The 10,365-nt window shown below is 33.8% G+C and overlaps 1 protein-coding gene across 1 annotated transcript in view; it reads right to left on the bottom strand.

The window, feature by feature from the left end:
- The window catches only part of LOC106874748 (intersectin-1-like), a 195,361-nt gene that overhangs the window by 99,391 nt on the left and 85,605 nt on the right, over nt 1–10,365 (bottom strand). The window contains exons 24-26 of the mRNA XM_052974532.1: nt 4,170–4,197; nt 2,509–2,630; nt 1,411–1,504 (exon numbers count right to left, since the gene is read on the bottom strand). Of these exons, the coding sequence (XP_052830492.1) occupies nt 1,411–1,504; nt 2,509–2,630; nt 4,170–4,197 (244 nt within the window). The remainder of the gene's footprint in view (nt 1–1,410; nt 1,505–2,508; nt 2,631–4,169; nt 4,198–10,365) is intronic.

Here is a 10,365-nt window from a genome sequence, read left to right as displayed (position 1 = left end):
TATATATATATATATATATATACCGGAGTAAGCACATGAAATGTGCAACAAGGTGGAAAAAAGAGTACTCAAATACCAGAAGTAGAGTAATATGCTTTATTTAAAAGCAGCAGAAATATAACAAAAAAACAAAAAAAAACGTTACTCTAACAAAACTGTCCGATGAACGGGAAACTCAGAGTAACGGTTTTTTTTGTTATATTTCTGCTGCTTTTAAATAAAGTATATATATATATATATATATGTGTGTGTGTGTGTATGGCTATATAATGCTATTAAACTTATGAACCGCCTGTGTTACCACTGTTAAAATTATCAATTAAAAATATTCACCACAGATAATATTAACAATAGTAACATCTTATTTCGAATGTAAACATTCGAATATTTTACTCATTCACACATACACATGCATTTAACTGGGTTCACAACTGGTTTCCAAAAGTGTGTCACAAACTGTCTTTTCAGGTCATTGCTCTAAAAATTGCTTGCTTTTATAGAGAGAACGTGGTTCAAACCACTTCATTAGTTGAGGATGGTCACATGGTGACTTAACTGAATTTTCAGTGTTCCACTATATCAGTGTGTCTGTTTATCCAGTAGATATTTCATATGATAGTTAGAACAATAACTACGGAAGGTGAAAGTTTGCGTCTGAATTTAGTATTGTTTTGAGATGAATGATTTGACAGGATCCGATGGGCCAAAGACTGCCTCATACTAGTGTTTCAGTTAATTGCTATAATGTACTACAGAGAATAAGTATAGATTTGTAAGTCAACACCACATGTTACAATGAATGTAAACAATGTATCAACTTAATTTGTTCATGGACAGAAAAACAGGAAACAGCTACAAATGAACATTTCAATTCTTGATTGGAATCTTTTCCGGCTACTAGAGCTGCATAGTGTGTGTGTGTGTGTGTGTGTGTGTGTGTGTGTGCATACTTAGTGAGGGTTAACAGCTATTGTTGGCCAAAGTGTCTGCCAGTCATTAAGTGGAAATTCAACCTTCAGAGGCAAATTTGAATGTGAACTTCCCAGGGAAGCTTTTCACAGAATGTTAGGCCATGTATTTTGTAATGAATACTGACATAAACATTTTAAACAGTATTTACAAAGATGATCTTCTGTTTGTGCTTTTAACTTCCGTTTGATATCAACAGATCCAGGAAAATATGACAGGCAGCAGAGAAAATTTCGTGCAAGAAACTTTGATAAAAATTCTAAACAATGGAGAAAAAAAATGATCCCCAAATTCTAATACATTAGACATGATTTTAAAAAAGGATAATGTTCCATGCAGACATAACAAAACTGCAAATAGATCAACAAAGTATTATCAAGAAATGACATGTTATGCTATAGCATACCATGGTCTGCAGCTGAGGGCTAGGAGACATCCCTTGATGGTGATCAGGAGTTGATCGTGCACTAGAGGAGCCAAGCAGTTTCACATAATTTGCAGGAAACCAACCCATCTTTCTTTTTTGACCGCGGGCCTGTAAAAAGAGAACAAAAAAGCAGAAAGAAATTTATTAAAAGCATTTAGCAATGAAAATGTCGGTAAATACATACATTAAGTCTACCTTCTTATTTCCATACTTTCTTCCTGAATATCTTTCACTGGTGGTCATTATTATTGCCCCTGTACCCTTTCAGCCACACACTGAAGAAGTGTCTACACTGTTGCTTGACCTGTTAAAAGTAGCAGCCCAACCTCCTCAAATCACATCTCACCATCTTACAAAAAAAGGAAGGACACACACAGGTGAATGTTGATAAATCCTTTGAGTCTATGTGGAGTAAACACTCGATCTCAATCTCTGACAGTCCATTGCAGTTGTCCCTCACTGTCACCATCTGCCAGTGCTTCAGTTTCAATGGACCTTCACCATATTACTTTTGGTCTGTCATGCTTCCATCTCCCTTGGAGTATCCATTAGAGAGCTTACCTTGTAATGTTGGAAGCAAAAGTTCCCCTTGGGTGTCTTCTTGATCTGGGTTTCAATAGGTAGCTGATTCACCATTTTTTCACAAGGCTTTGTTTGCAAGTCTGTCTTGCCGTCTCATCCAAAGGATGTTCCAGAAGTAAATGAAAGGAAACAGCACTGGGAGAGTGAGCCTTTGGTTAGAGGTCTGCTGGACCAGAGTTAATTTGGGGCTAATTAACAGTAACAGCAGCATCACTATGTTTAGCATGTATTTTAAATTCATTTATTTTCTCTTCTTCTAAACTAACATGGATTAAACAAGAAGACTACAACACATCTCTTCCAGTATCTCAATTACATAGTGTTATCAGCACCATTTCATGACCATTCTCCACAAAGCCCTGGGCTGAACAGTTTGATAGGAGCTGGCAAGCCAAGGTGTGCGCCAAGCTTCACTGCCTTCTTTGGCATAGTTTCTATGGCTGGATGTCCTTCCCAATGCCAACCACTTTACACTAGGCCATTCACCGACTCTCAATCTGCTAATGCTTCAAATATAACTATTGTCTTACCTGCAATTCACCTTCCCACCAGCCACTTTGACTCTTCTTGCGCACCTGTATCAACTGGCCTGGCTGCAGGGACAGTTGCTCAGGGCCAGTCGCAGTATAACTGGCAATTACGGAAGCAATTTCTGAAATTGAAGACAAGTAAACTGATAATTATTCAGGTGAAGGGTGGAAAAAAAAATTAGCAAGAAAAAATATAGCTTTGATGATTACAAGGAACACACACACACATATAGGTATATAACTGTGTATATGTATAGACAAATGTGTGTGTATAGACAAATGTGTGTGCATGTGTGTAGATAGACAAACAGATGTGCATTTGTGTACATATATACGTGTGTGTGTGTGTATCAAGAAAAAGAGAAATGTGTATAAATAGATGTGTTTATGAATATGCCTGCATAATTATATATGTGGGTATATAATTATTTATGAATATACACACATTAATATGCATACATTTTAATACTTTAGTTCTATATTACAAAATATATTATAAAAGAGGTTGAATAATTCTTCAAATTCACATTTTTGCATAAAATGTTGAATCATATGGTTTTTTTAACCTCTACATGGTTGCTTGACTTGTTGGAAACAGCAGTCAAATGTTTTTATTGCTTTAAAAAGATTTTTTCTTAGTTTCATAAGTGACGAAAAGCAAGAAGCTGAATTGGAGGTTAGAATTGCTGATTCTGGCTCAGTAATGCACCAGCCACAGCATTTAATCATTAGAAGAGGCGAGGACCATTAAGTGGGGGAAATGCCTTGTGAATGCATCTGACTGGTAGACGAAAACTAAGTGAAAGCCAATCATGTAATTGGATATACACGTGTGTGTATGTGTAATATGTACAGGTAAAGAAACTCTGTGGAAAAAAAAACACCAAGAAAACCAGCAATCTTTTGAGGTGTGTTATTTTTTAGTCTGTTTTCATACTTCCCAATATCTTCTTTACGGTACAGTTGCTTTCACTAATTTCAACCTACTTTATGATTTGACCTCCTTTTATCTTCTTACATGACTTTAATTTATTATCCAGTGTTAAAACATTTCACTGTTTACCCAAATACACTTCCTCCTAGAATAATATTATACAGTTTAGCTGCGCTTTCCAGCATAACCCTGAAAGTCCCTTTAGATTGTTCCTCTCCCATTCTTTGACTCTTTGAATAAATATTTATGATCATTGGTGATTCCAGTCAGCATCAGTGAAATATCTTTTATCGTTCACCTTTTGCCTGTTTCAGTCATTAGACTGCGGCCATGCTGGGGCACCACCTCGGACAATTTGTTTTAATTGAATGAATCAACCCCAGTACTTGTTTTTTTGTTAAGCCCAGTACTTATTCTATCGGTCTCTTTTGCCGAACTGCTAAGTTACCAGGACATAAACACATCAACACCGGTTATCAAGTGGTGGTGAGGGAAAAACACAGACACAAAGATATGTGTTTGTGTGCATACACACATATATACATTTTATTTATATATATATATATATATATATATATAATATAAGAATTAGACTTTCAAATTACTACATGCTCTAATTATTTCAACATTGTTAATAGAGAAAAATACCCAAATATTCGTAAGAGAAATTTGAAAAGAATAAGATAAAAATATTCTACAGTGTTTGATTAAACAAAGAGAGACCCACCTGGCTTCTTACTCGGTTTCTGTCCGGTCTAAAAAGAAAACAAAATTTAAAAAAAAAAAATTATATATGTTAGTCAAAGGATTCAGTTTATATAAGAAAGCGTTCTTATAAAAAGTAACAATAATTTAATTTAAAAAATCCATAAAGAAAAGCCAAAAAATAATACAAAACAAATGCAAATACCAACTGATAGAATTTAATTATATTTATACATTTAGTTTTTGTTAATTATATACAGTTTCCAGTTGGAGTCAGATAATTATTATTATTATTATTATTATTATTATCATTATCATTATTATTATTATTATCATCATCATTAAGTTGTTATCATTCTGTTAGTTAATCAGTACTTTCTAGTTAGACTAGCAAACTAATGCTTCAGTTTCCTTCATTTATGTTACGCATTTTCTTATGTAACTGATTTTATATATATATATATACACACATATGTATATATGCCTATGTGATATATGCGTGTGTATGTGTATTTATTTTGTGTAATCTAACAGAGACAACGGATGAGTGTTCTGTAACTTCTTGCTGAAACAACCTGTGCAGATGATTTGTTTATAGCAATCGAATGTTTGTGCTGTGTGTTAGCTCATTCTCTCCATCAAATCAGATGCTGAAGTAACAGCAGAGTAATGTGAAATGAAGTGTTTTGCTCAAGAGCACAGTGTATCACCCAATCTGGGAATCAAAACCATGACGTTGCGATCATGACTGCAACAGCTGAAACATTAGGCCACTTGCATTCACACAAATATTTGATGGGCTTCTTTCAGTTTCCTGCTACCAAATCCACTCACAAGTGGGAGTGAAGCTGGAACCATGTGGTTAGGAAGCAAACTTCTTACCACAGAGAGAGAGAGAGAGAGAGAGAGAGAGAGAGAGAGAGAGAGAGAGAGAGAGAGAGAGAGAGAGAGAAAGAGAGAGAGAGAAAGAGAGAGAGAGAAAGAGAGAGAGAGAAAGAGAGAGAGAGAAAGAGAGAGATTTATATAGTTTCCGTGTTTATAAATGTCATGCATAATGAAAAGTATACAAACTTTATACATGTGAGTGTGTTGGCAGATTGATAATGACAAATGTTGATTGGCATATGATAAAGAATTGTAGTTTCAATATTTCTACATGATGCTTGATGAAAACTATGCATTGTGTATATGTCTGAAGGCACATGGCTTAGTGGTTAGGATATTTGGGTCACAATCATAATGTCACGAGTTCAATTCATAGTGGTGCAGTGTGTCCTTGACCAAGACACTGTTTCACATTGCTCCGGTCCACTCAGCTGTACCTGAGTTGTACCAGTAATTCAAAAGGGCCAGCCTCGTCACATTCTGTGTCACACTGAATCTCCCTAAGATCTGTGTTTGTTTGTGGAGTGCTCAGCCACTCGCATGTTAATTTCACTGGAACCCTCATCATAATTGACGAACTAGTTATGAGTGTATGAGTGTCAGAGATTATATATATGTGTATATATATATTATGTATACACCTTGTCCTCGACTCATGACCAAGGTCAATTCCAACTGACAGGTCGTGAGTTGTTCTGGTCGTATGTCGGATTTATATTTTTCAACACTATTTTCATTCAAACGGGTTATAAAAGTATAAACCACAAAAATTTAATCCATAATTATTGTACATAATGTGAAAAATACACAATATGTACTCTACTGTACTATATACAAAAATACAAGCTAAAATTAACGTAAAAATTAATACAAATGAAATTCCACATACATACAATAAAAAAAAATGTTCCTGTGAAAAAAAGAGCAACTGAAAATAGATTTTTAATCTTCACAGTCATGTTCTTGGATTGAAATAGATGGTTCTTTCAGGAACATGGTAAGGTTTGTTGGAATAGTTTTTTTGTCTTTTTTTCCTCATGTATCTTACGATAACAATGCACAGCATCTTGAATATGTTTGTAAAAACTACGTTTATTTTATGTGGTTGTAAGAGTGGATGGTTGTAAGTCACGGAGAAGATGTGTGTGTGTGTGCGTGTGTGTAAAGATATATTTATTTCTGTACATTATATTTCAATTCTTAAATTTTTTTTATTTACCTAAATTTCGTATTTTAATTTCAAAATTCAAAACAATGTCATTTAAAACACTTTCATTAGAATTTTTACTAATTATTTATTTATTTATTTATTATTTTTAAAATTTTTTTTGAAAGTCAAAATGACAAAATTCATTACCCCCAAAATATATTGGCAATTAAGCAATTTATTTAATATAAAACTCCACTAAGTATTTCAAATTAAATCAGCTAAACTACCAGCAATTACCAACTTTCTAGAAAAAAAAACGTAACAACAAAATTAAAACAAAAAGAAAAACTTGAAGCAAACAATGAATGAATGATTGACGTGGTTGTTTCATTGAGTAATGAACTACTTCAGATGAGTATTGTTAACGAAGAGCAAAAGAGACAAAGAAAAGCAATACAAGAAAGCAATACAAGAAAGCAATACAAGAAAGCAATACAAGATTACCAGTATGAGTTTTGTACAAATATTAAATATTTTGAGTAACCAAAAGAGAATGGAACATACAAACCAATTTTTCAATGTATGTGTGTATATATATATATATATATATATATATATATATATATATATATATATATATATATATACACACACACACACGAATATAAACAACACATGCATGTGTATGTGTTCATGTGTACTCAGGTTTACAGTTGTTGCACTGTATCCTTGCATATTATTGCGAAAGGTGACAAAAAGGGTTAGAGACAGCAAAGGCATCCAAGTGTAAATTATTGCCTCAAAAAGAGAAAGAGCTGATGATATGACTAAAAGCATTTCAATTATGGCCATCCTGTTGATTTTTCAGATAGTGTATCCTAGATAAGAATAGGCACTTTGCATCCTAGATTTAGAATAGGCACACTGTATCCCTGCATGATGTTATAAGAGGTGACTAAAGGGGTTAATGACAAGAAGAACATCCAGCCATAAATCACATAGCCACAAAAAGAGAACCATAATGAATACAATAAGAAGACTGTGGTATGGACCACTGGCTAACCTCTCCTTTAGCAGGGAAAAAGGGCTTAATGTTTGTAGTAGTTGTTGTTACTGCTGCTTTTGTGTATATTCGCAAACAAACTATAAATGGAAGGAGATCTAAAAATATTAGACAACATTGCTTAATGTTACTCCTTCAGATGTAAATGTATCAACAGCACCAACATGACAGATTGCAGTTTGACAGAGGAAATGCAAAGGAAGTCAAGTATTATGCCTTTGGTCACCAACCACAGTAACTTGGAGATCACTAGCTTCCTGAATGTGACTGGGTCATTTGTGATCAGGAATTGGAAATAGGTGGAAGCCTCTGGCAGGGACATGCCATCCTTGATAAAGAAAAACAAAAACTTTTTCAGTAGTTTGGTGTCATCACAATGACCAAGTTCATCTAAGAAATTCAGGACATCAGCAAGCAGCAGATCAAAGGTGGCAGAGTCAACTAAACAGATGGACATGTGTCACACGAGGATGTCAGATACAAGTCTTACATGATACAAGGGCAGTTTGTGCCCCCCCGCCCCAAAAGACCCGAGAGAACTGTGTGATAATGTGATACTCAACATTATAGGGAATCTTAGTTCACTTGATCTACAGCTTGTGCATAGACGCACAAGCCCTATAATGCCAAATACTCATCGGGAACTACCTTATGGATATGGCATGTGGCATTGCTGACACTTGTATGGATTCCTGAGGGATGAAGGCAGTATTGTTGAATGGCCTGTCTCTTTGATGTATCCAGTTGAATATGTTTACAAATTTTTGAGCACTATCTTGTGTTTCTTTTGTTTTTCATTTACTGTTCGGTGTCAAGTTTATCATTGCATTTTGTTTTTTTTCCCAAATGCATGGTACGCCCAGTGTATGCACACACATATACAAGCAGTATAAAACAAGCAATGTATATATTCAAAAAAATCAAACCCAAATCTTAATTTTATGTTCTGTTAATATTATTATTATTATTAATATTATTAGGCGATATTTGTTTTTACATACAAACCATCAGTTGCTACAGAATTTATAGAGAGAGCTTATTGAACTAACGTAGATTCTAATTGTCAGTAAAGTGCCATGCAAAAAAGCTCAGAATCTCTTTCCAGCTAAGTTTGATTAGTAAATAAAGAAATAAATAAACACCCTTATTCTGGAATAGTATAGTTTACAAAACAGGGGAACCACTTTGATAATTGACAATCAGAAATGGCCTGAGAATGAAAAGCCGAAAGAAATGCCACGAAGCTTTTTGTCCAGTGAGCTAACAATTCTTCCAGCTCGCCACCTTAATAATTATAATAATGATAATTATATAATTATTATAAAATAATAACAATTATAATTGTAGAGTAACAGAGGTAGTATTAACACCCAAAGGTGAAATATACACCACTTAAAGTAGGATGTTGTGTTAGAACACACAATAATGATAATAATAATAATCCTTTCTACTTATAGTCACAAGGTTGGAAACTTTACCTTTTCTGTGGGGGTGGGGACGGGGAGGAAGAAGGCTAGATGATTATATGCACCCCAGTACTCAGCTGGTACTTATTTCATCAACCCTGAAAGGACGAAAGGTAAAGTCAACCACAGCGGAATTTGAACATAAAGACAGATGAATACTGCTAAGTGTTTGTGTCTGGTGCACTAACAATTCAGCCACAATAATAATAATAATAATAATAACAATAATAATAATCATCATCATCATCATCATCATCTCATTATTATTGTATTTTCATTTTTTCTGAAACCTTTACAGCAGGTTTTTCAAAAGTCATCTCTGCCCCAGCTTTGTAAACTATATCATTCCTGAAGAGAAGCTAAATAATAAATAATATACGATAATAACAATAAAAAAAAAACATTAATAAAGTCAACAAAATCAAAAATGAGAAGGATTTCTGATTCCTAACAGAGCCATAAATTTCTCCATGAAGAATAAAGAACATTAACATCAAATATTCCCATCCCAGTTCTTGATTAGCATTTATTTCACTGATACCTGTCACCCAGAAACATAAAGAGGTCAGCTTTAGCTGAATTTGAACTCAGAATATAGCAGGGATGAAACTAAATGTTAGAGTATTTTGCTTGCTATTCAACTGATTGTGTCCCTCCACCCACACCTCTGCCTCTCCACAGCCCTTGGCAACAACAGCTTGTGTAGGTAAGGTATGAAACTAGAAATTGTGCAGGAGAGGGAGCAGTCAGTTATATTAACCTCAGTACCTAACTAATTCTTTATTTCATCAACACCAGAAAAATGAAAGACAAACTTAACCTCAGTGGAATTTAAACTCAGAACTTAACACGTCAACCATCATGGTCTGTTACTGAAACTTATCGGTGACACCATGTATTTTGTGCAGTCACACTGTATACTGTTTGATTACGATGAATTGTTGTTGTTCTTTTTTTTTTGCATTTTTGCAATACTGCATAATGAAACTTTAATATTTATCACTCGTGTTATTTCGGTCTCTAGTGCTTACAATATTGACCTCGAAGAGATACAAAGTAAAGTCAATCACAGAATAATTTGAACTTATCAGTTAATGTCTATGCTGCATGTTGGCATGGGTTGGGCTACTGGCATGGGTTGAAACTCTGAAGATAAAATGAGATATTAAAAAAACCATTGAACCCCTGTGCTTGTACACTATTACTTTATTTTGAGGATGATGGAAGGATGAATGGTAAATTCGATCACAAAAGGATCTGAATTAAAAATATAGAAGGGTGTTCTCAAATGTTATTAGAACTCAACACTTGCATATTATTGCTTTATTTTATCAATACTGGAAGCATGAAGAGTAAAGTTAAACCTTTGCGAAATTTGAACTCAGAATATGAAGATATGTAACCAAATTAACATAAGTTTATTCAATGACATTACCAATTCTGCCATCCAGTGCCATAACCATTATATTTTTATCTTGGTTAAAAAAATCATCAGTTGCAAAAAAAAAAAAAGTAATAATTTAAGATGTAAAAAAAAAAAAAACTTAACTATTCAAAAATGGTAACAAAAGCAAATGAAAGACAGGCAAAAATAAAAATAAATCATGCAAAAAAAAAAGAAAAAACAATTTTTTTTTTATATATAAATCAAAAA

Source organism: Octopus bimaculoides, chromosome 18 (genome assembly GCF_001194135.2).
Source record: "Octopus bimaculoides isolate UCB-OBI-ISO-001 chromosome 18, ASM119413v2, whole genome shotgun sequence".
NCBI classification, from domain to species: domain Eukaryota; kingdom Metazoa; phylum Mollusca; class Cephalopoda; order Octopoda; family Octopodidae; genus Octopus; species Octopus bimaculoides.
This window is presented reverse-complemented; position numbering and strand designations above follow the sequence as displayed.